Genomic DNA, 25603 nt, shown 5'->3' with positions numbered 1-25603 from the left:
GTTTTGTTCCTAGAATGTTAAGCAGCACGTCGTCAGGTAATGATCTGGATAGCAGTCAGATTACATTCGTGTTACACAGAGGATTAAACCAAGCCTTACCTCTGAGGGTTTAGCGACGTCTTTCTCATCTACATATTTCGCCCACGGTCCGAGGAAGTTGTCTATTTCTCCTGCATCTCCGCCTTTGAGCTTCTTCCTCTTCTCTGACTTCTTGTGACCCGTCTCAAACACGGTCAGCCCTGAAGGAGCAGCCACAAGATAATAGAATGGTGAATTTCCCCGAAGCAACACTTTAAAGTACGTGTAGTTAAATCTAAACAGACACATGAAGACATGAACTGCTGATTGGGATTACCTTTATTTTTCTCGGCCTCATCCACTGCACCGATGTACGTATTAGAGGATGCCTGATGTGTGTCAACAGAGGGATCTAAAGCATAACCTGTGAGGAGATCGGAGGGAAATGTAAGGTTATTAAAACAGAATCGGCACCTTATTCAGAAGCATCACAGAAGTAACAGATGGAAAAATGACACAAAGAGACGCAACAATGACACAAAAAGTTACAAAAATGACACAAAAAGATGCAACAATGACACAAAAAGATGCAACAATGACACAAAAAGTTACAAAAATGACACAAAAAGATGTAAAAATGACACAAAAAGATGTAAAATGTTACAAAAAGACGAAACAATGACACAAAAAGTTACAAAATTGACACAAAAAGATGTAAAATGAAACGAAAAGATGTAAAAACACACAAAAAGATGAAACAATGACACAAAAATTTACAAACTTGACACAAAAAAAGATGTAAAAATGACACAAAGAGACGCAACAATGACACAAAAAGATTAAACAATGACAAAAGATGCAAAAGCGGCGCAAAATTTTGTAAAAATGACACAAGAAGGCACCAAAATGAAACAAAAAGATGAAAAAAAATCACAAAAACACACAAAAATGGCAGACAATCATACAAAAATGACAAAATAACACAAAGACGCTAAAATGAAACAAAAGGAGGAAAAAATGACACACAAAGTTGCAAAAATGATAAAAAGACGTAGAAATGACACAACAAGATGCAAAAAAGACACAAAATGATGCAAAAATGACACAAAATGATGTAAAAATGACACAAAAAGACATTAAAATGACATAAAATTATGAAAAATGATGCAAAAAGACACTAAAATGACACAAAAAGATGTAGAAATGACAGAGATGCAACAATGACACAAAAATATGCAAAAAAGACAATGATGCAAAAATGACACAAAATGATGTAAAAATGACACAAAGACATCAAAATGACATAAAATTATGAAAAATGATGCAAAAAGACACTAAAATAACACAAGAAGATGTAGAAATGACACAAAAATATGCAAAAAATGACACAAAATGATGTAAAAATGACACAAAAAGACATTAAAATGACATAAAATTATGAAAAATGATGCAAAAAGACACTAAAATAACACAAGATGATGTAGAAATGACACAAAAATATGCAAAAAATGACACAAAATGACGTAAGAATGATACAAAATGATGTAAGAATGATACAAAAAGACATTAAAATAACAAAATTATGGAAAATAATGCTAAAACACACTAAATGACACAAAATGATGTCAAAAAGACACTAAAATGACACAAAAAGATGCAGAAAGATAAAGGAGATTAAAAAATGCACAAAATGATGTAAAAATGACACAAAATGACACAAATAGATGCAATAATGACATAAAGAGACACAAAAGAGCACAGAAGATGCACAAAGATGCAAAAAAGACAAAAATCACTCCAAAAGATGCAAAAATGATCAGAGCCAACAACACAAAACAATGTAAAAAATAACACAAAGACAATAAAATAACACTATTAGTTTTTTAAAAATGACAAAAAGATGCAAATATGACGCTAAAAGATGCAACAATGACATGAAGACACAAAAAATCCCAAATAGTTGCATGAAGGATGTAAAAAGGACAGTAAATAGCAACCATATGCGGTACCATATGTGGAGAAGGTCCTCCTTTGCTGCTCAAACATGAAGTCATTGACGTGAGCCGGTTCTGCATAGCCAGACAACATGTTCCTGGGGGCAGCCATCTGCTGGCTTTTAAAAGGGTTCACTGGTCCAAACTAAAAGCAAAGAATACCAAATCATTAACAATGCAACAGACAAACTTCTATGGAACCACACAAGGAACAGCTCTGCTTGATATATATTTAATAAGCCCGGCTTCAATAACAACCGATTCAGATTTACGTAACAGCAGTTTGATGGATGAATAAATAAACAGAACACTTTATTAATCCAAATGGAAAAGAGCAGCATTTGAGCAGGTGCTCATAAATATGGAAACGGATAAGATGATAACCCTCGAGTAAGTAGGCACCAAACAAAATACAATAATAGCCTTGAATTATATATTACATCACTCGTGTCTGTTACAGATTTGGAGAGCATAGTTCATGCTTTTTATCTCGTCTCGTCTCGAATATGACGCTTCTCTCTTTGTAGGAATCAGCCAGACAGTCTTATCTCGCCTGCAGCTGTTTAAAATGCAGCACTGGATCTCATCAGTGGTGCCCAGAGGAGACAGCACGTCTCCCCTATAGCTGCCCTTCTTCTATAGGACGCCACTGAAGCACAGAACTGACTTCAAAATGATTTTTTCTTTTTAAAATCAAAGGTGACACAAAATACACAAAGAGGAAATGGGAAAGACGAGGAGATGTTTCGATATCTCTTGAGAGCTGGGAGAGAATATGTCAGCTACAGTGGGTGTCAACAGGTTCAAACACATGGCGAGACTTCTGCTGGAAAAACGTCGTGAGACTTCTTGTTACACCTGTGCAGAAGCTGTGAGAAAACATCAGACAACATAGGACTGGATAGCTTGCAGTCACTGACGTAGCTGTGAATTTTGTACGATACAAAAGCGCTTGAAGACAACCTGAGGTCATCTGTCTGATAGCTGAAGTTGAACCACATGTAAAATGTTAAAGTGATATGCTGCAGGGCGAAATGCACGCATGTAGGGCTGCAGCTATCGATTATTTTAGTAATCGAGTATTCTATCGATTATTCTGGTGATTAATCGAGTAATCGGATTCCAAGGTTGCCATGCGCATGACAGCATCCAAAGTGGAAGTGAGCGCAACAGAAATAACTGTCCTGGTGGAACACAGTCGGACATCCGCGGAGTATAGTACACATTTGGTATAGTACAGGGGCATAGTACATATATAGTATAGTAGAGGGGTATTGTACATACAGTCGAGCCCAAAATGATTCACACCCCTACCAAATTTTGATTTGAAGTGTCTTTTAAATGCAAATAAAAGCTGATAAATATCTTCTTCCACAATTATGCCTCTTGTACATCATCATATTATCTTTTGGGAAACACCTGTGCCATTTCCAATCAATAACATACTTTCTGTTTGAATAAAATTAACTTTAAGTCAAAATTTGCTAGGGCTTGACTGTATATAGTATAGTACAGGCTTTGAGTTTCAGCTAAAAACCCTGTAGTATACTATATATGTACAATGCATCACGCAGACAATATTCAATCAGTGACATTAGTTTCACTTCAAGTGATTTCCTTCAGTTGCATTTCCATTACCCTTAGATATGCGCAAAATGTAAATAGTGCAATAATAAACTGGTAATGGAAACACCTGAATTTCGAAAAAGGACTAAAATATCGCTAAAAAGTTTTTACGCTCTCATGAGGTGGTTTTTCAGATGTTTCGATATTGAAAATATCGCAAAAGCGCAATGGAAACACTTTTTCGGCAATTAGGTACGTGACGTAACTGGTCACATGACCAGTTCTCTCGGAGTAAACATGGCGCAGTACGTGTGGACAGAAGAGGAGACCGAGACTTTTCTTGCCATTATTCTTGAGACAGCAAACAGCAGAGGAATGCAGAGTGTTGGAAGGAGATAGAAGCGGAAATGAGGGAGAAAGGGTTCGATATTTTCCGAGAGTTACGATGCTTCTGCCCAGAACAACCTTCAATGGAAACACGTTCAAAGCGCAAATATACTTTGTCAAAATTTTAGAAATATCGCTTTTATTTTGCGAAAAACTGTAATGGAAACCCGTCAGACCTACATGCACTTCAATACAATATCATGTTTGAATGTATGAAGTTTGATAGTTTTATTGTGGAGCTGTCTGTTAGAAATAATCAGCTGCACTGATCAGCAACATGAATATATTACTCACATTTAATCGTTTTCTACCAACACTCATGTCTTACATAATTAAAATAATAATTACATCATTTCCCATAGTTTCAGCCCAACATGCATGCAAACCCTCAAACACTGAACAAGCGAAGGTATTTTTAGGGAACTGTCAAAACTGTCTGCAAGCTAAAATAACTGACGGACAGTTCTGCCAAACAACAAATGATTTATGTTAAAGGAGCAATACTCACGACATTTACAACTATTTGGTTGAATAAATGGCTCTACTTCAAAGAGCATCTTGTTCAAAGATGAGTAAAATCCAACAGTCCAGTCTAACAGCACAACATCTTTCAAGTTACATCCACAAGCTTTCAGGCTTACCTCAGGCGCAAACATGGTTTCATATGTTGGGTTGTAAGTGACTTCTTTCAACGATGGGTCCAGGTGTATACCAGTCTCAACAGATTCCTATCGTGAGGATATAAATAATAATAATCAGCTAACAGGCTTCTTTTGGTCACTTTTTGACAAGCATCACAAAAGCCAGATTCAGTGATCCTTTAGTTGATTAGGTGTTTCCGTAGAGGATTGTTTTGTTTTGCTAAGGTACGTTATAACACGAGACAACGTTAGGTTTAATACGGGGAATATCAATCATTCGGGACGATATTTTCATAAGTATGAGTTTAGGCATCACCTGTTGGCATATATAATATGAATTACCGCTAACTACAACACGCTAAAGAGCGCCACTTGAGCTTTTCCGCTAACCACTAACTATCTGGTTGCGTTAACAAGTAGCTAACATTAGATATTAAACAACATCAAATCCAGACTTCCCACTTTCTATTGATAGTGTTATTATCAAAATAAGTCACCTAACAGCAGTAATTTAACTGCAACGTCAAAGTAACGCTAGCTAGCCTAGCTTAGCTTAGCTTACCTTAACAGCGACCTCTGGGGCAGAATTAAGAACAGCCACAGACATTGAGGGCGCAGACTCCAAAGGTTTAAGGTGAGCCGTAGCGTCCGGGTCCACCGCACTCACTTTCTCGGCACCAGTAACAGATTCAGACTCATTTTCGGAGTCTGAATCGTTGCCGTACGAAACGAGGGAAGCTATGGAGGCAGCCATGTTGGATGTTGTGAAAATCTGACCGGAAGCAGGAGGGCGGTACTTCCGTTAACAAGAAAGAAAGAAAGAAAGAAAGAAAGAAGGAAAGAAAGAAAGAAAGGAAGAAAGTTTAGTTTTCATCACGTTTCAATTTAGAAAAAATATAGCAATATATAACTTTTGAAATCCGCGAGATATATCTTGCATACATTTTTATTAAAAGTAAAAAAAATCATGTTTTTTATTATCATTATGATCATGTCTTTACAAAATCCATAATTATTTGTAAAAACATTTATTAAAAACAATCACTTATTAATAAAGAATGACTGGATCACTAGAATGTTAACTAAAAAATAATCAGAATTAAATAAAAACTACTTTCTAATTAGCTAAACAATAAGAAAACGAGCTTATTCAGATTTTTTTTATTCTGCTCTTTTTATTAAATTGAGATAATCACGACAGATGTTTCTTTTTTTGGCAATATATCAAATTTTATATGAAAAATAACAGATTCCATCTGTGTCTGAGAATTTCCCCTCAACTGAGTTCCCCCATTACAAAAACACCTCTTAAGGAAGTGTGTTAATTCCAGATCACATGATCTGCTCCACATGATGATTTCCTCCTGAAGAAAAGACTGGCAAGACTCCAACGCTTTCGTAGTTATTTAATATTAAATAGTGTGTGAGTCAAGTGTGGATTTATGGCATGTCAACAGGCTTACTACAGTATCTTTATAAATAACCTTCAATTTCAATTTCACTCAATTGTATATGTAATATTTAGAAGAATCTTTCTCTAAAAATGCCATGTGGTGTTTGGTTATAGGCAGCCATGTCAATTTTAGGCTTGAAAACAGCAAAAAAAGAAAAAAAAAAGAAAGAAAAAGAAAAGTCAACTGTGATACCTGTCTACTATGTTACAAAAAGTCCAGCAATTATTTTTTTGACTGTTGTCCATCAAACCACTAGCACTGATGGATGGGAATATTGATTAAGGAGGGTGGCAGCATTACAACAAAAATAATCATTTTAAAAGGGCATAAACAACTTAAATCCAGGTACTCAATGGAAGTTTGAAAAGAATATGTTACAAACAAACCTATCCATGTGGTACACTAATTTAAAAGCGTTTGGAGCTGTTTCCATGTAGACCTCATTAAAAAGAGACCACCAGAGGGGACAGCAGCCAGACATAGGTTTGCTTTTCCAGCTGGGAATGTGAACTATCCCATGACTAGACATTACATGTGAGCACAACATGTGTGTGTGATTCAACTTTCTGAATGTCAGATACTGGAGTTAATGGCTTTGATGCCAGGAGTGGAGATAATTCAACCCTCTCACATGAAGAGAGGCATATTAAATCTATGTTCTTAAGGCCACCATTTCCGCTGCTCTCACTAAGAATTTTGACCTTTCACTTTTCCTATAATTGTCTGAGTTGCAAAAATATCAGTTTTTATTTATTTATTTTAGCTGCTTGAATTACTTCCCTTGAAAAATCCCGTTAAGCATGGTAACTCTGATGTCCTCGTCGAAGATACTGTATATTTACAGTTCTAATGCTTTTGTACATCTTTGTTCGTATTTTATCTCACTGACAAATGTTGATCTAACTAATTGTTTCTTTCTGTGGATTTTATGCTCCTTTGTCTACACCATCCGTACCTGTGAAAGGGTTTGTAACAGCCGGTGACGAGGCTTTGGTTTTGGATTTCGTGTGTTGCATTTGTTGTGTGATGCCCCGAGAGGCCACAGACCGGGAATCGTGCTGGTACTTAGCGTTGCACACCTGTGGTAACTGCAACTGTAATTACTGTTTCTTTGTGTCACCACACCCTGGAGCAGGTGCAAGCTGTTGGGGTTTTTAATACCTCTAACCAACTGAAATAATGGCTTTTTACCTTTTTATTTAAAAAAAGAAAAAAGAAAATAGATGTTGGTGAAGGTAAATAAATCAAATAATCCTACTACACTCTTATGTGACTTATCTGACGGAAATCATACAAGAACTGAGCAGCCTTGGCAGAGTACAAATAGATAGATAGATAGATAGATAGACAGATAGATAGATAGATAGATAGATAGATAGATAGATAGATAGATAGATAGATAGATAGATAGATAGATAGATAGATAGATAGATAGATACTTTACTAATCCAATGGGAAATTGAAAATACTACTACTAATGCAGTGATGTAATACTGGCTCTCTTGTTTACACTTTGCAAAGTCATCCAGTGGGCCGGATTGGACCCGCTGGTGGGCCGCTTTTGGGCCGCGGACTGCACGTTTGGCACCCCTGCTGTAATCGATTGGTCAGCACGACGTGACGGTTCCCGATAAGCGGCCAATACGGTGAGCGCGCACGCTTCCACGAGCGGTACACATCAGCATGGGACGCTCTCTCGCGCCCCAACAATAGAGTGGGGCGTACCATTACGAGCGGGGGGGCGGCGGGGACGTTTTACCACGAATCCACGTCTCGTCACTGCCGTTACCGTGGGAAGAAGAGGGAAAACTCACGTCGTCCGTGCGTGGAACTGACACGACTTGTTGTTGGCAGAACCGGAGAGGATTTAACTGGAAATCTGAGGGACTCTTTGGCAGAGGATCCCCCCCTCCTCCGGTTCGGATAAAGACGCTCCTGGATCCTCCTGCGTCGCCGCCTCTTCCAGCAGGAGAACATTTTAATACCGGAGGCAGCGCAGCGACATGGACCCGAGCCGGGGATTTAAAATCTTCTTGGACACGGTGGCACGCTCTGCTGCTCACTGAGGATGGGAAGGAAATAAGAGGGATTTTATCAAAACGTATCAGGTAAAAAAACAAAAACAAACAAGAAACATAATGATAAATGAATAAATAAAAAGGTCAACACTGTATTTAAGTTGACTTTTAGTGCAGCATCTCACTTTAAAGAAAGCAACCCGGTCACCATGTTGTAACGTTAGCTGCTTGCCTTTGGTAATCCAACCCTGCTCAGCCATCACTGAGTCCACATTAACCCGGCGTACAGGTGACTAATGCGGTGTGCATTTAAACGCAGAGACTCCTAAGTATAGGGGTTAAAAAAAACAAAAACAAAAAAATCATTAAAAGTGCTGTGTGCTTACAGCTGAATAAATGACCAATTTGCATGAAGACTGAACTGCAGCTCCACATCTGCATGAGCCTCCCGCTGCAGCGTCTTGACATGTGAAGAATATCACGCTGCGAGTGTTTACAATGCCCTGCTATTTATATATAACATGATTTAAAACAAAAAAAAAACACGCACCTTTTCATGCTTTATGTGCTTTATTAGTCAGCGGCTTGGTGTCAGTGTGCTACAGTGTGATGAGGATGATGATGATGAATGAATTCTCCCCACTTCCACTGACTTGCCTGTGCGTGAATCAGGGGCTGGGGTCTATTCCAGCCAGCTTGTGGGGCTTTTTTGCAGTCATGGGGGGATGGTAGCCTTCAGCCTCTAGTGAAAATCATGCTTTGTGAAATCCGAAACCTTCTTTGTACTACTTCAAGTGCAACAAGAAGAAGAAGAAGGAAAAGAAAAGTGTGCATGAGGAGCAGTGGCGATGTGCAGACCACTTGATGGTATTATTTGCGTTGCATGATGGAAGTGTGTGTGGAGCAGGCTTTCTGCAGTGCACATGGGATGCTGCAGGTAACTCTGCGATGTTTCACGACTTGGCCCTTTAAATGCAGTAGTAAAGCAGCCTTTTTGTTCAGATCTTGGGTTGCTGATGAATGAATTACCTTGGCTTGCAGAGCCATTGATAAAACAAACTAGTCTATGGAAGCTGCTGTGCCTTCTGCTGGTGGAACCAGTTTGTGCTTCTGATGTGTTAAAACTGCATTCAGATGTAAAGATGATGCACTGGTGTAGCGGTGGCTGCGTGCGAGGAGCAGGAACTCAAGGACTTTGCTTTTTTAGTCGCCTAATGAGGTTAAAGAATTAGCCTCAGTCAGTTCAGATCACAAGTCTGAACAGAAAGCTAAAATTATCCACTCGCCTTTTTTTTACACCTACATTGTCTGGAACGTTGTAGAATGAAATGCATCATTAATTTGATCCGAAGTTACATAAGATTCTTAATTTAAGTCAAGAAAATGTTCATACGCAGATTCTGCTTCGAATGCTTTGCAGATGAATGGACACTACTGTTCACAAGTTTGGGGTCATTGCATGTTTTCCATGAACGCTCACACTCTTATTCATGTGCTAACATAACTGCACAAGGGTTTTCTAATCATCAATGAGCCTTTCAACACCATTAGCTAACACAATGTAGCATTAGAACACAGGAGTGATGGTTGCTGGAAATGTTCCTCTGTACCCCTATGGAGATATTCCATTAAAAAATCCTGCTAGAACAGTCATTTACCACATTAACGATGTCTAGACTGCATTTCTGACTAAAGTAATGTCATCTTCTTTGAAGAAAGCTGCTTTTTCTGTCAAAATAAGGGCATTTCTAAGTGCCCCCTAACTTTTGAACAGTAGTGCATGTCACTTAAAGAAATCATTCATGTGAAAAATGCATATGTGACTGTGTGTGTGAAAGCACCCTCGACTCCTGTGACAAAATAGTCTGAGGGCCTTTTTGCAGCTGTTAAATTTATCAGCCCGCAACAGTGGAGTCCAAGCTATCACATGACTGAGCAGGAGCTATAGGAAGGTTTAGCAACCGCTCAGGAGGGACTGTGTATGTGCAGAGAACGTTTGCCCTGTCGGCTGGATTTAAAGTTGGTTTCTAGACGTAATCCACTGCCTCTCCCTAAAATGACATTTACAGAACCGGTGATCAAACTCACCCACGCTCTGCTCTAAGTGGATGTGTGCTGAAGGATGCCTGCTGTGATCCAGGATTGCTGTTGTTCTGTTCAGCTGCTTGCTTTACATTGCTGTTCATGGTCTGCACTGAACACAGGTGGAAATTCTAAGGAAGGTTGAAGGGTCCTACAGAATATCCAGCTGTTTGATACACACACTACTTAGAAATGTCCTTATGTTTGAAAGAAAAGCAGTTTTTCCTTCAATGAAGATAACATTAAATGAATGATAAACCCAGTGTAGACATTGTTAATGTGGTAAATTACTGTTCTAGCTGGAAACAGCTGATTTTTTAATGGAATATCTCCATAGGGGTACAGAGGAACATTTCCAGCAACCATCACTCCTGTGTTCTAATGCTACATTGTGTTAGCTAATGGTGTTGAAAGGCTCATTGATGATTAGAAAACCCTTGAGCAGTTATGTTAGCACATGAATAAGAGTGTGAGTTTTCATGGAAAACATGACATTTTCTGGATGAACCCAAACTTTTGAACGTTGGTGTAAATCTATATAATAGGACTTATAGGTTAAACATTTAGTGGTCTTAGCTTTAAGTGTATTCCAGGAATCAGAATCAGCTCTATTGGCCAAGTACGTACACGACATACAAGAAATTTAGTGTCACCCTAGGAATAAGGAAAGAGAATAACAAAAAAAATACAGAAATAAGAAGAGGGAAAAAATTGTAGTAATAAAAATAGCACAATGTATACAGATCTTTTCAAGCTAGAAAAGAATATATAAACACAGTACTGTGTTTATATATTCTTATTATCATTTTGCACTACTTAGTGCAAAATGATAATTGCGAAATGATGCTACAGTGCAAAAAGGAGAGAATGCTGTTCATGTCCATATACATCGGTATATTTTATATTGCACAGATGTGGAGGAACGGCTCAGCTGTTCAGTTAGAAAACTATTGAGCAGTTATGTAAGCACATGGATAAAAGTGTGAGCTTTCATGGAAAACATGAGATTGTCTGGGTGACCCCAAACTTTTGAACCGTGTTGTAAATCTACAGGTTTTATCCATTTAACGATCTTAGCTACAGGTGTACTCCACGAATAAAACAGAACCTATTGTCATTTTATCTGAGGCTGTTTGTGAACTTTTTTTGCTGTGAAGGATGACATTCCTGCACAGTTTGCTCTTCTCCTGTTGTTTTGTGCGTTTCAAAGGCCCTCGTGATGGAGCAGCTTTGGCATGCCTCCTGTGGAGGCTTTTGGACCTCTCTTATTTGTTGACATTACTCTGATCCTCTGCCAGTCTCTGGCTTTCTCATGCTTGCGAGGAGAATATCTCCTTTTTTTTCCTCTGTTGTCTTTCTCCTCGGAGTTGGAGAGGGGTGATAGGAGGACACAGAATAACACGGGGCATAATGAAAGAGCGAGAGGAGGATAAAAAGATGAGAGCGAAATGAATGATGGCTGCCTGGCATGAGGAGGTGGGAGGAAGTAGGGCCAGGGATTCTGGGAAAAGCAGAGAGAGCAGAAATGAATGTGCAGTGCCCATTTAGTGGAGCCACAGACGGACCTCCTATCTCCCAGCTGTTAGGATGCTCCACAGGGCCCGGCACACAGGAGCTATTGTTGGTCCTCTTGGCCAGGCCCACAGCTCCATAATGCTGCTTCTGTCCACCGTCTCCACCGGGCTGACAGAGAGACACCAGTTCAGCCCGTCTGACTGGTGCTCCTTGTGTTTACTACCACTGCCTCCACCACTTCCCAGGAGTTTGCAGCGACCGTTCCTCTGTATTTCTTTCCCCCTTTTTCTTTATTAACCTGCTTTTTTAATACGAGACACTGGCCTCATTCTCTTGTTTGTTTTTCCTCTATATCTCCAGGAATAGTCACAGTCTCTCTTAACTTTTTTCCTTACTGTAGCTGAGACTTTTAAAACAAATCTTACTCTGGAGCAAAGGCAGGGGAATATATTTTTGAATGAATAGTATGTTAAAGCTTGTCATAATGAGGAGCCTTAAACACTTTATGAGAAGCATTTAATTTTCATCACAGTGCACCATAACTTGATCTTTTGCCAGAAAATCAATATTTACCACTTAAGCAGCTGTGCAATATCATCCAGAAAAGACTTCTTCTCACAGTTTTCCGTCACCTTTATTTCACCTTGTCTTTTTCCTCATCTCAACGTCTATTTTTCCGATATCATTTCTGTCCTCCCTCTCTCTGTCTCAAGTGGAAAGCAAACATGAGAAGTTATTTTCCGTCTCTGTTTAGTCGCTTGTTTTGCACCTCTTCAGTCTCTTCATAGACGTGTGCAGCAGGTCCGAGTTCGACCGCAGCTGCAGTGCTTAAATACAACAGTTCTGTCGCTCAGCACATCGCTGAAGGCTCTGATGACTTTTAGAAAGGATTTGGCGTGCTTTTGTACAGTTGAGTCGAGCTGCATTTCATATCTGTCAGCTGCAGCTTGGGGAATAGAAAGGGTACGCTCACGCTCTCCGGCAGAATAATACGTTTGTTTGTTTAAGTAAAGAACTTTAGTGTCTTTACGGTCTGTGGTGCAGAGCTGATAACACAACCTCAGAACCAGAACAAATAGAAAAAGGTTGAAGGCCTGCGCTATTTGACTTAAAATGTGTTCTTAACCTCCTGCTCTGCCTTAAAGGGCTCCAGACTGTATCCTGCAAACTGCATAAACAATCCCTGATGAGTCGTGGTGGGGTGATAGCTGGGTATTTGTGAAACGGAGCGTCATGGTGTCCTGTGACTGACCTGGCTCATGCTGCCAGCTGAAAGCCAAAATGAGCCACACAATGGAGTAAACTATGGAGTGTTGAGGCCACTCCTCTGGTGTCATGGGTATGTTTGGATGGTAAACGTAGTCTGATACCTTTCCTCAGCACAGTGCAGCATGGAGCGAGTGGATGCACTGACTGGGCATGGACAGCGTTGTGTCCAGGAGGTCCTCGACTTTATCGGATTTCCACTCTACGACCCAACATCAGTTGATTTTCGCTGTAAGTCGGAACAAAGCTGTTACATGCATCCCGATATCGATCAGTTCTTCAGAAAAGTCATGAAAACCAACGGCTTTCATGCATGTGTGACTTAGTTTACCAGAAGATAACAAAATATGTTGCACTGTTTTGACCACTTGAGCATTTTATTGTATCTTATTTCACTTCCATGAAGATGGCTTTCCTTTCCTGCCATCAGAAGAGTCTGACTTACACTCGGGAGCCATAATGAAGGACGAAAAGTTAGTGAATGTAGGACAATCCAAGGTGGCGTGCAACGAGCAAATATAAACAAAGTCGTCTTATTGTAACGCATGACAACGTATTCATCTGCTCCACTCGCCAACAAGTTCGATGTTACCGGTTTTGACGTGAAGACGAAACGCCGTAGGTCGAGGACGTCATAAAGCGAGGACCCCCTGTATACAGAATACAGTTGTAAATACAGAGGGTTCTCGACTTGCGTTCCTACGACGCAACATAAGGTCGATTTTCACCGTAAGTCGGACGTCCGGTGAACAAAAAACTGTTATGTGCAGCACGATATCTACCAGTTCTTTAGAAAAGTCATTAATACCAATGACTTTTATGCATGTATGAGTCATTTTACTAGAAGATAACAGAATATGCTGCACTGTTTTTACAACTTGATCATGCTTGAGAGCCTAAATGAGGGGCTAAAAGTTAGCGAATGTTGCACAATCCAAGCTGGAGTACAACCGGAGAATGTAAACAAAGCCGTCTTTTAGCGACACGTGACGACAGATTCATCCGCTCCACTCGCCAACTAGTTCCATGTAACCAGTTCTGATGTAACCACAAAACGGCGTAAGTCGAGGATGTCGTAAACTGAAGACAACCTATATACACAATACAGTTATAAATACAGGGGGTCCTCGACTTGCGTCAGAATTCTGCTCCTACAACGTGGTGTCAGTCAATTTTCACCGGAAGTTGGAACTCTGGCGAAAATGTAAACAAAGCCGTTCTGTGCATCACAATATCGATCAGTTCTTTAGAAAAGTCACAAACACCAATGACTTTCATGCATGTATGAATCATTTTGCATGAAGACAACAGAATATGTTGCACTGTTTTTGGAACTTGATCACACTTGGCAGCCATAATAAAGGGCAAAAAGTTAGTGAATGCAGCACGATCCATGGTGGTGTAGAACCGACGATTGTAAGCAAAGCTGTCCACTCCGTTCACCAACGAGTTCCATGTAACCAGTTCAGACATAATGATGAAACGCCGTAAATCAAGGACATCGTAAACTGTATTCAGGTGTACTGTACGTAATTAGTTTTACTGTAATGAGCTTGCCCTTTTAGGCCATGGTGTGTTTTCTTCCTTGTTTATCATTAGCAGTAAAATGCTGCCTGCTGACTTCAAAATGATCTCTGCAGCTGCACTTGGAGCATTTGAATACATCTGAATATTCAAAGTCGAGCAAACTCCACCACGATGGCAGCACAGCAGAACAGTGTATCGTCGTTCTCGGTGTGTTCCCCTCCGTTCGCCTGATTTCTGTCTTGCTGTCTTCACTCCCTTATTTCCACTCTTTCACTGATTGGTTCTTATTAAGGCAGATCGGCCGATGGATGCCCTGGTCATTGTGGTCATGTGTAATGATTGATGGAGGCTGGAAAAATGGGAGGCGAGGCACGTTTATCACATCCGCAGCGTGAATCCCTCTTGTCAGGACTCGGATGTCTGTATTCAATTACCGACGCGCTGAATTTTCATCAGGGTTTTCATAAGCACTCATTTTTCTTCTCTGTTCTTCGCCTGGTGCTAGGTGAGAGAACAAGGAATAGCATGGAGAGGAGGTAGAGAGGGAAATACACTGAAGGATTAGAGACAGGAATGCATTAGAAAATAAAGGAAGCAGTGGGCTGTTTGTCACAGCTACATTATGCACTGCATCATTTCTGTAGTTTATACCCTCACTCCTATCTTCTTTGTCATGCCTGCTGAGAATAAACTGTCTGCAAACCACAAATGCAATATCAAAGAAAGAGGACGGGAGCACCACTACAGCTTGTTAAAAGGATGCTAAAGGGATCAGAAGAATGGGATGAGAAAAGAGAAGGAGAGCAACAGGGGAAGCAGCATTTTGGTGTCCCGGTGTGTTTGTCCACGGTTTCTCAGCGGGACTGCCTGTGCACGCCGTCAACTGCAGCCTTAAATTAGGAGCCAATGTTTGGCTGTTCATTTACAGCTCACAGCAAGGATCCAGCTCTGCTTTGGATTTGCATGAGGCCCAAGCACAAGCCTCGTCTGATTTATGCTGGATGGGAGCCCAGCAGAGGCTGTGAAATTTACTCGCGGAAGTGGAGGCAAGCTCGCCTTTCCTTTGTATTTGATGGCAAGCAGGAAAGGCCAAATTCACTGAAATCCCCAGCTAGAAAACCTGCTACAAGACTGTCTTATTCAGCAGCTACTTGATCTGTGTTATCAATGCCTATTCTGTCAGTCCGTTGGGAACAAATCGGATCTCTCCAGAGCAGGGATCAGGTGGAGGTTAGGGAAAGATGCATTTTGTAAGACAGTAAATGGAAATGTAAAGGCACAGAGGTGGTGGTTGTTTGCACTTATCTGCTGTTAGGTCTGTCCGCATTATCACTTAGCATTACTGCTGCCTGAAGGAAAACACAGAGAGGATGAGGAGGAGCTTCTTCCTACAGGATGTCCGCCTGCTGACGGTCGACTCAATAAACGATCAAACCTGCAGGTTCTGTTCAATATCCTGATCACTTTTGTCTTGTGTACATACGCCACCGTTCAAAAGTTTGAGGTCACCCATTTCATGCTTTTCATGAGAACTTTTATCCATGTGCTAACATAACTGCACAAAGGTTTTCTAATCATCAATTAGCATTTCATCACCATTAGCTAACACAATGTAGCATTAGAACACAGGAGTGATGGTTGCTGGAAATGTTCCTCTGTGCCCCTATGGAGATATTCCATTAAAAAATCAGCTGTTTCCAGCTAGAACAGTCTTTTACCACATTAGCAATATAAATAAACTTTTTATTTTTGCAATATGTGACACTTCTATCGATCTATCGATTTATCTATTGATCGATCATTTGTTCTACTACTACTTCTTCTACTACTTCTATTTCTACTACTTCCACCTCTTCTACCTCTTCTTCTACTACTTCTATTTCCACTACTTCCACCTCTTCTACTTCTTCTACCTCTTCTACTTTTTCTTCTTCTACTACTTCCACCTCTTCTACTTTTTCTTCTTCTTCTACTTTTTCTTCTTAGACTTCTTCTTCTTCTACTTTTGGTCTGGAACAGGTGCTCAGTACTCAATCCTGTGTATAATTGTGTTTGTCACACATAAAGGTCTTGAATCTTCAGCACGTTAAAATTTCAGTGATATGATGTTGAGATGTGCTGCACAATGTCTTGGTGGTTAGCACTGTCACCGTGCAGAAGATCCCCGGTTCATGTCCCGGCCTTACTGGGATCTTTCTGCATGGAGCTTGTATGTTCTCCCAATGGGTTTTCTCCATGTTTTCCGGCTTTCTCTCACAGTCCAAAAACATGCTGAGGTTAATTGGTGATTCTAAATTGTGATTGTTTGTCTCTGTGTGTAGTTCTGTGATCGACTCTTACCTGTCCAGGTGTCCCCTGCCTTCACCACTGAGTCAGCTGGGACAGACTCCAGCGACCCTAATGAGGATTAAGTGGTGCATCAATAATGGATGGATGTGTTTCTGATGTTGACATCAAAGCAAATCATTCCATTTCAGTTGTGGGAAATACGCAGCAGTCCCTTACATAACTGTCATTTATCTGGGGCACTTTTATGTAAGAGGGGTAAAACATTAGCACTCGTATGCATCAGTAACGGTAAAGACATATAGGTGACGCTCATGTTTCCTGACAGTGTCTATAGGCGCTGCTGCTTCGTCCTTCATCTGCAGCCGTGGTGATCAGTGTGTGTCGGTGCTCGTGGGTGAATGCTCGTGTATCATGCACGAGATCACGCTGCATCTTTTTTTTTTTTTCTCCTCGTGTTGACTGGACCGCAAGATGGCGGATGTGCTAATGCGATTCACTGCCTCGGAGGTCAGAGTGTAGCCAGCGAGCTGTAACTGCGAACCGTCATCATCCTTTCACTGATGCTCTGCTGGCTGTGGGACGGGCCCAACGCTGAATGGACCCAGAACACTGAATTCTCATGGGACTGTGGTGCTGAAACTGACTGTAGTTCAGCTGGAGTCTCTTCTGTTTTTGACGTCATTGTTATGTGGATTTGGATGGTAGAATGTAATAGAACGCTATAGATTCAACACTTTACCACGGTTAGAGATGCTGCCCTTGTTCTGCCAGAGCGAGGTTGTCAAACATGTGGCCTGTGGACCAAAATCGGCCCTCCAGAGGGTCCAATCCGGCCCGTATAAAACTATAAATTTATAATAATTTCTAGACCGTGACATATTGTTTTGATCATAAAGTAAAATACTAATTTGCTCATTGTTTTTTTTGTCTCGTTTTTGTCTTTTTTTTGTTGCTTTTTGTCTAATTTTTTCTCTTTTTGTTTGTTTCGTGTTGTTTGTCTCATTTTTGTTATTTTGGTCTCATTTTTGTCGTATGTTGTCTTGTTTTTGTGTTTTTTTAATGTTTTTCTTTGTCTTACTTTTGTCATTTCTCATTTTTTGTAGTTTTGCATTTCATTTTTGTCTCCCTTGTGTTGTTTGTCTATTTTTTTTTATCATTTTGTGTTTTGCTTTATTCATTGTTTTGAGCTAAGTTTTAGTCATTTTGTGGTTTTTTTTGTCTCGCTTGTGTTGTTTGTCTATTTTTTTTGTCATTTTGTTCCTCGCTTTTGTCATTTTTTGTCGCTTTGTAACATTTTGTCTAATTTTTTGCCTCTTTTTTGTTTTGTTTCATGCCGTTTGTCTCATTTTAGTCACTTGTGTCTAACTTTTGTAGTATTTGGTCCTGTTTTTTGTCGTTTTGTGTTTCGTTTTGGTCTCGCTTGAGTTGTTAGGTTTTTTTCCCTCATTTTGTGTTTTGCTTTATTTGCTGTTTTGTGTATTGTTTTGGTTATTTTATATTTCCTTTTTGTCTTGCTTGTGTTTTGTTGTCTGACTTTTGTCGTTTGTCTCATTTTTTTTGTCATTTTGTTCCTCGTTTTTGTCATTTTTTTCTAATTTTTGTAATATTTTGTCTTGTTTTTGTTTTTGTTTTTGTCTTTTTTTGTTGCTTTCATCATAAACTAAAATACTTTTCCAGTTCCAGATACCTGTGACTAAATATTATATGTCTTTCTAGACGCTCTATCATCTGTAAGTTGTAATGTGTAAATGATAAACTGAGGCATAATGTTGTTGAGACTGAATTTATATTTCTGCAGAAATTTCAGTTTGTTCTTAATGTTTCGTAAAACGATAATCCCTTAAATGTGAACTTTTTCGCTCTAAAACAAAGGAAACATTTGGAGTTGTGCTTATTTATTGGTTATTAAACTGTGCTGAATGTGAACCTGAACTAAAATGAGTTTGACACCTCTGTGCTAAGGAGAAGTCTTAATGGTGTTTATGTAGTTGTGCAGTGCTGGTTGGCGGTTCCATTTACATTCACATTTATTTAGACGTTTTTATTGCATACCAGCAGCAGTGGAATGCAACAGATGTTACACTCAAAGATCTGTCATCTTTTCTGCAGTTTAAATACGGATAAATGTGTGATTTGAGGCTGAATCTTGTCCAAATGTACCCAAAGCAGTGCATGACTGCGGCCGACACACCTCCTCCTGCGACTACACACTTGAAACCCTTCACCACTGTGATTGGTTGTTGCTTTGTGTTTGTCATTTTCCCTTTTTTTCCCCTACCCTCAGTGCATTAGGAGAAAGGCTCACTTCTTCACTGGCCGCATTCAAAGTACACCCCCGGATGGCAGGTGTTTTGGCTGGTGCACCGCTTTGATAAATAACACGGACATCTCCAGAGGCAGAATCTGAAATAGAATCTGAAGCAAAGAGAAAAAGACTTTGTAAATCCGGCCCTGCTGCTGCTGCAGATGTGCTTTCTCAACCCTGAAGTGTGGAGACGGGAAAGACGCTTTATGATTTTGTTTTTCGTTGCCGCCAGAATTTATACCCCCCGCGTTTTGGAAGTTTGCCAGCCTTCTTATCGACCCTTTTTAATAGGAGGTGTAAAGTTAAATTCAGTGGTGGTCAGGCAATGGCAGAGGTGTGCACAGAGCGGCTGCATGTGGAGCGTGGTGAGCGGTGAACAGCAGGGGTAGCGAGGCTGTTGTTTGGCAGCTAAGGTTATTCAGAGCTTGTTTACACCCTGCTGTGAAGCGGTTCATGTGTTCGTGTCACTGTGTGTTTATTTTTGCATTGCTAATCTTTTGTCTGAATAAATAGCGCCTTGCGTCAGCCGTATCAATAAAGGTGAACTGACCTTACCGCAGGGAGGCTGGATGAAGATGTTGTAATCGATCCTGACGTTCATTCTGTGAGGAGCAGGCTGTGGCTTTGAGCAGAGGTGTCAAACATGTGGCTCGCGGGCCAAAACCGGCCCTAAAGAGGGTCCGATCCGGCCCGCACACTGGAAAAAAGGCCCCTCTCAAAACAAGGAAAAAAACACTTATTTCAAAGAACTTTTACCTTGAAATAAGTGAAAAAAAATCTGCCAATAGAACAAGTGAAAAATGTCTTGGTCAGATTTCTTTAAATAAGATATGATATTTAGCATACTGAGATCTAAAATTAGCTGGAAAAACTTATTTTAAGCTCTATTTTACCAGGATTGTCAAGCTTAGGTGTTGTCTTCATTTACAGGCACCAAAAAATATTGTTTCCTTGTCTGAAAACAATCCAAAAATTCAGCAAAAAATTCCCCACATTTATAAAAAAAATTTGCATAATCCTCATTAAGAAAATTCCTTAAAAGTGTCCCTTAAAAGATTTTTTTTAAATCCCCAAATTTGGCAAGAAATAAAAATTCTAACAAAATAAATATTTGTAAATATTTTCAAAAAAATGAATAAAAATCTTCCAAAAAAATCCTAAAAATATCTAAAGTGATTTCATATTTATCAGTAAACTTTTTTTTCTGAATGTTCTTAAAGAAACATTATTATAAACGTTTCTTTTTCCACCAAAAAATGTTCAAAAATTTCCCAAAAATGTTGAAAATGTGGAAGTTTTCACTGTGAATGTTTTTCCCTGTATTTTCAAACGTACAACGGGTCAGTTTGACCCGCAGGACAACAGGAGGGTTAAAACAAGATAATTTCAAGACGCATTGTCCTAAAACAAGTCCCTCCATCTTGCTGAAATGTCACTTGTTAAGTGAATTTATCTTAAATCAAGTGGGATGAGACATTTTGACGAAAAATAAGACGAATAGACTTGGTAAGATTTGGAGTTTTTGCAGTGCAGGACGACTTTATAAAGTGTAAAAATGACAGAGAAGACACTAATTGCAGATTGTACATTTGTAAAACTCTAAATTAAAAATAATTTCTAAACCCTGACAAGCTGTTTTGATCATAAAGTAAAATACTAGCTTGCTAATTGTTCTTTTGTCATTTTGTGTCTCATTTTTGTGATATTTTGTCGAGTTTTTGTCAGACTTTTGTGGTTTGTCTTACGTTTTTGTCACTTTGTTTCTCGTTTTTGTCATTTTGTGTTTCCTTTTTGTCTCGATTTGTGCGCTTTGTCTTATTTTTGTCATTTTGTGTTTTGCTTTATTCGATGTTTTGTGTCATTTTTGTAACATTTTGTCTGCTTTTTGTTTTTTTCTTTTTTGTCTGACTTCAGTAATTTGTCTCATGTTTTTGTTGTTTTTATCGTTTGGTTTCTCGTTGTTGTTGTTTTGTGTTTCTGTTTTGTCTCGCTTGTATTTTTTGTCTTATTTTTGTCATTCTGTGTTTTGCTTTATTTGTTGTTTTATATATCAGCATTGGAGTCTTGTGTTTTTTTTGTCTTGCTTGTGTTGTCTATTTTTTTCCTAATTTTCTTTCTCGCTTCTGTCATTTTTGGTCTTGTTTGTGTCATTTGCCCATTTTTTTGTCGCTTTGTAACTTTTTGTCTAATTTTTTTGTCTCTTTTTTTGTTTCATTTCATGTCGTTTGTCTCATTTTTGTAATATTTTGTCTTTTTTTGGTCTGATTTTTGTCATTTATCTCATGTTTTTTTCGTTTTGTTTCTCATTTTTGTCGTTTTGTGCTTCTTTAAATAATTTTTTTTTCTTTTTTAATTTGATTCATGTTGTTTGGCTCATTCTTTGTCATTTTGTGCCTCATTTTTCTAGTATTTTGCCTTGTTTTTGTGTCATTCTTTGTGTGATTTTTGTCATTTTGATCATAAAGTAAAATACTGTATCATTCAGTTCCAGATAGCTGTTAATGAATGTTTTGTGCCTTTGTAGGCACTCTGTGATCTGGAAGTTGTAAATGATAAACTGAGGCTGAATGATGTTGAAATTGAACGTATTTTCCTTAATAAATTTTAGGTTTTTCATGATGTTTTGTAAGAACATTATTTACTTAAATGTGAACATTTTCAGAATGTATTTTTTGCACTAAAACAAAGGAAACATTTGGCGTTATGATGCTGTGAATTTCCTGGTCCGACCTGCTGGAGATAACACTGGGCTGGATGTGGAACCTGAACTAAGATGATTTTGACACTCGTGGCTTAGAAGATATCAAATAATTGCTCCATATTGCAAAGGTCTGTGTTTGCTTAATCAGCCCCTGAGCTGGTTAAATGCCATGGCGGTGTTAAATAAGCTTGGCGTGAGCTGCCTGGAGGAAAAGCGTCCTCCAGCTACACAGTGAAGCAGCAGCAGCCCACATGGGTCCATGCTGAAGTGTAGGATAAGGTCAAAGAGTCACTCCACCGCTGTGTGTGTGTGGTTATATAAATGTTAGCGGTGACTGCAGGCAGCAGCCTGGTTTGCGTCGCTAAGCCTCAGGAGGACAGATAGGTGCTGACAGACAGGCCGGTCTTCAGTGCAGAGCCTCTTCCCCCCCATCTGTCTCGCTCTGCATTCCTCTTTACAAGCCTTTCTGCATGTTTATTCTTCCCATCTCTTTCTTTTTTCCTCTGTCTCACTCCCTCCTCTCTCCCACTGTCTGTTTCTTGCATAACTGCACATGATCTTCCTCCCCGTCGTATGTTCTGCTTTACGTAAACCTGAGCTGCACATTTAGTGCTGCTGGCTGCTTCCACTGAGGCTAATGACGACTGAAGCTGGACAGCAGCCATGCTATGTTTGAAGGACTGGCCAGAGTGAGTTCAAGGAAGGTTAACCTTACAGTAAAGGGGAAGAGAGGTTGTTACAGAGAGCTTCAAGGAAGAATTTGAACAATGGAGATCAAGAATGAAATCTTTCTGCATGGAATTTCCGTGTTCTCCCTGTTAATTGGTTAATTGGTGATTCTAAATTGTCCGTAGGTGTGAATGTGATTGTCTCTATATGTAGCCCTGTGACAGACTAGTGACCTGTAGCCCTGCCTTCACCCTCAGTCAGCTGGGATAGACTCCAGTGACCCTAATGAGGATTAAGCGTTGCATTGATAGTAGATGGATGTATGGAAGAATACAGGCGGTCCTCGACTTACGTCAGAGTTCTGTTCCTGCGGCCCGACATAAGTCGATTTTCGCCGTAAGTCAGAACTCCATCAGAAGAGTCTAGGGCTGCAGCTAACAAAGCCTCGAGTAACCGTCTCAGCAAGATACGTCATCAAAAGCGGAAGTGAGCGCGCAATGCAACAGAAATCGCCATCCGACCGGAGCGGGGAACACGGACGGACATCGGCGCTGATAGATAGATTGCGGACGTCTGCGCTGCATCGTGATTATATTATGTATGCACGATGCAGCGTGGACGTCCGCGTTCTATCGTAAACCTGGATGTCAGCGTTTACTATACAGCTGTATCTAAACGCGGACGTCCGCGCTGCATCGTGCACACATAATACATGCACGATGCAGCGCCGATGTCCGTCCGTTTTCTGCGCTCCGGTCGGACGGTGATTTCTGTTGCATTGCGCGCTCACTTCCGCTTTTGATGATGTATCGTGCTGAGACGATTACTCGAGGCTTCTTTAGCTGCAGCCCTACAAGAGTCTGACTGACCCTTATGAGCCGTAATGAAGGGCAGAAAGTTAGTGAATGTAGCACAATCCAAGGTGGAGTACAACCAGCAAATGTAAACAAAGCCGTCTCATAGCGCTTTGTGACGACGTATTCATCCGCTCTGCTGGCCAACTAGTTCCACATAACCAGTTCTGACATAACGATGAAATGTCGTAGGCTGAGGACGCCATAAACCGAGGACCCCTGGAATATCATTAACGTCCATCCAAGTCCTCTGATATGAATTATAAGTCTACATAGTTCTTGAATTACCACCACTGTTCATTCCAGAAGAATAACCGGCTTCACTTCTGCCAACCTCTCACCGGTTCATGACGTTGCCGTGTCAGCCAAGTTTTGTGAGGATGTCCAGGTGAAATTGTTGGTGTAGATGAGCTCATCTCCAGCATGGGGCTTCAGTCGTACGTCAGAGCACCCCTCTTCTCGTTTCATACCCGATACAAGGAGAGAAGTGCTTCCTGCACATGGAATTACCGTCATTAATGTAGTGTTTAAACACTTTGGATATCTTATTGCATGCAAATCCACGAACTGTGCTTTATGGAGAGAAGATCACGTGTTTTCCCACATCGTGTCTGGGGTCAAAAATGAGTCTAATTTCTGGAATTCATGCGATGAGAGTTGAAGCTGTGAAGTGAAGGGCTCTTCTCGTGTGGATGGCAGGAAGAGGTGGGCTATAAGCCAGCCGAGTAGGTGTTTATCTAATTGCAGCAGGACGGAGAGAGCTTTAGGTTGTAAGAGCGACGCAGCGGTGACTGTGATTGACAAGAACATGGTGACTCAGATCTCTAGTCTCTGTGGGGAGCAGCGATGAGGTGGACGGCAGACGAGCCAAAGTCTGACCGAGCACGGTAGATAACAAAGAGTGGTGTGGGAGCAGAGATAACGGCTGCTACGCTGGAAGAATGCCCCTCTGAAAACAAGAAAAAAACAGCTCGTTTCAAAGAGCTTTTACCTTGAAATAAGTGGAAAAAATCTGCCGATAGGACAAGTGAAAAATGGCTTGGTAAGATTTCTTTAAATGAGATGTGATGTTTAGAATATTGAGATCCTAAAATTAGCTGGAAAAACTTATTTTAAGCTCTATTTTACCAGGATCATCAAGCTTAGGTGCTGTTGTCCTCATTATGGCACCAAAAAATATTGTTTCTTTGTCTGAAAAAACAAACAAAAATTCAGCCAAAAATTCCACAAATTTCTAAGAAAATTTGGGGAATCTCCAGGAAGAAAATTCCTAAAAAGTTTCCCTTAGAAGCTTCATTGAAAAAATCCCCAAATTTGGCAAGAAATTAAAATTTTAAAATTTTAAAAAATTAGAAAATTGTGAATATTTTCGAAAAATGAATAAAAATCTTCCAAAAAAAATCCTAAAAATATCTAAAGTGAATGCATATATATCTGTAAAAGTTCTAACGTTTTCTTTAAGAACATTTGGGAAAAAAATCCACCAAAATCCAGCGAATTTCGCTGGATTTTGGTGGATTTTTTTTTAAACATTTCTTTTTTTCCCACTAAAAATATTTTAAAAATTCCCCCGAAAAATTTAAATTATGGAAGTTTCCACTGCAAAAATAAGTATTTTTTTCTCACATTTTTAAACTTTAAAATGGGTCAATTTGACCTGCAGGAAATAATTTCTAGATTGTTTGACTCGGCTAGATATTTAAGATGCATTGTCCTAAAACTAGCGCCTCTATCTGCTGTAATGTCACGTGTTAAATGAATTTACCTTACATCAAGTGGGATGAGACATTTTGACTAAAAATAAGACAAACAGACTTGGTAAGTTTGAGTTTTTGCAGTGTGTGGATTCTGTCTGTCTCTTATGTTGTTCTCACACACACACATCGCCGTCCTCACTTAATGCTGGAGACAAGACTCAGGGCTTGAAATATGTCCACTGATAAGAGGGGAAAAAATAGAGGCGACCGAGGGGAGAGAATGCGCTCGTGAGAGGCTTTCTACCTGCGGGAAGAATTGGATTTTGCTCTCCTTTCAAGATGTGTCGATCGGAGACGAGCAGAGAGCCTCACAATGCACGGTGAGGGACTAAAGGGGCTTTGTCTCCGTCCTCTCTGTCCCATTGTCACCTGTAAGGCCTTCTCTGCAGACGAGACGCTGCGTTGGGTTTGATCTGATGATGGGATCTATGAACATCGGTGTGTGTGTCGGCTGTGAGGATGGAAACTGTGATCCTCTGGACTCACTCCACATCTAAATATAGCAAACTGAATCATGCAGACACCTTAAGTAACAGTCTGCTGCTGTCTAAAACTCCTCT

At 39.9% G+C, this 25603-nt stretch overlaps 2 protein-coding genes across 5 annotated transcripts in view; one reads left to right on the top strand and one right to left on the bottom strand.

Moving 5' to 3' along the window:
- cdc40 (cell division cycle 40 homolog (S. cerevisiae)) overlaps positions 1–5396 on the bottom strand; it is a 29071-nt gene extending 23675 nt beyond the window's left edge. The window contains exons 1-5 of the mRNA XM_022216524.2: positions 5169–5396; positions 4607–4693; positions 2028–2157; positions 356–442; positions 100–239 (exon numbers count right to left, since the gene is read on the bottom strand). Of these exons, the coding sequence (XP_022072216.1) occupies positions 100–239; positions 356–442; positions 2028–2157; positions 4607–4693; positions 5169–5360 (636 nt within the window). The 5' untranslated portion in view covers positions 5361–5396. The remainder of the gene's footprint in view (positions 1–99; positions 240–355; positions 443–2027; positions 2158–4606; positions 4694–5168) is intronic.
- Positions 5397–7793: 2397 nt separating this feature from the next.
- Positions 7794–25603, top strand: part of wasf1 (WASP family member 1) — a 118279-nt gene continuing 100469 nt past the window's right edge. For 2 of the 4 annotated variants that reach the window (XM_051960825.1, XM_051960824.1), the window contains exon 1: positions 7804–8168. The gene's annotated coding sequence lies outside the window, so the exon portion shown is untranslated. Of the gene's footprint in view, positions 8169–25603 lie in introns of all 4 variants that reach the window. The other 2 variants (XM_051960826.1, XM_051960823.1) reach the window with 2 other exon arrangements.

The sequence above is a fragment of the Acanthochromis polyacanthus genome, chromosome 16 (assembly GCF_021347895.1).
Source record: "Acanthochromis polyacanthus isolate Apoly-LR-REF ecotype Palm Island chromosome 16, KAUST_Apoly_ChrSc, whole genome shotgun sequence".
NCBI lineage: Eukaryota > Metazoa > Chordata > Actinopteri > Pomacentridae > Acanthochromis > Acanthochromis polyacanthus.
Note: the sequence above shows the minus strand (reverse complement) of the source record. Positions and strands in the feature narration are given on the sequence as shown.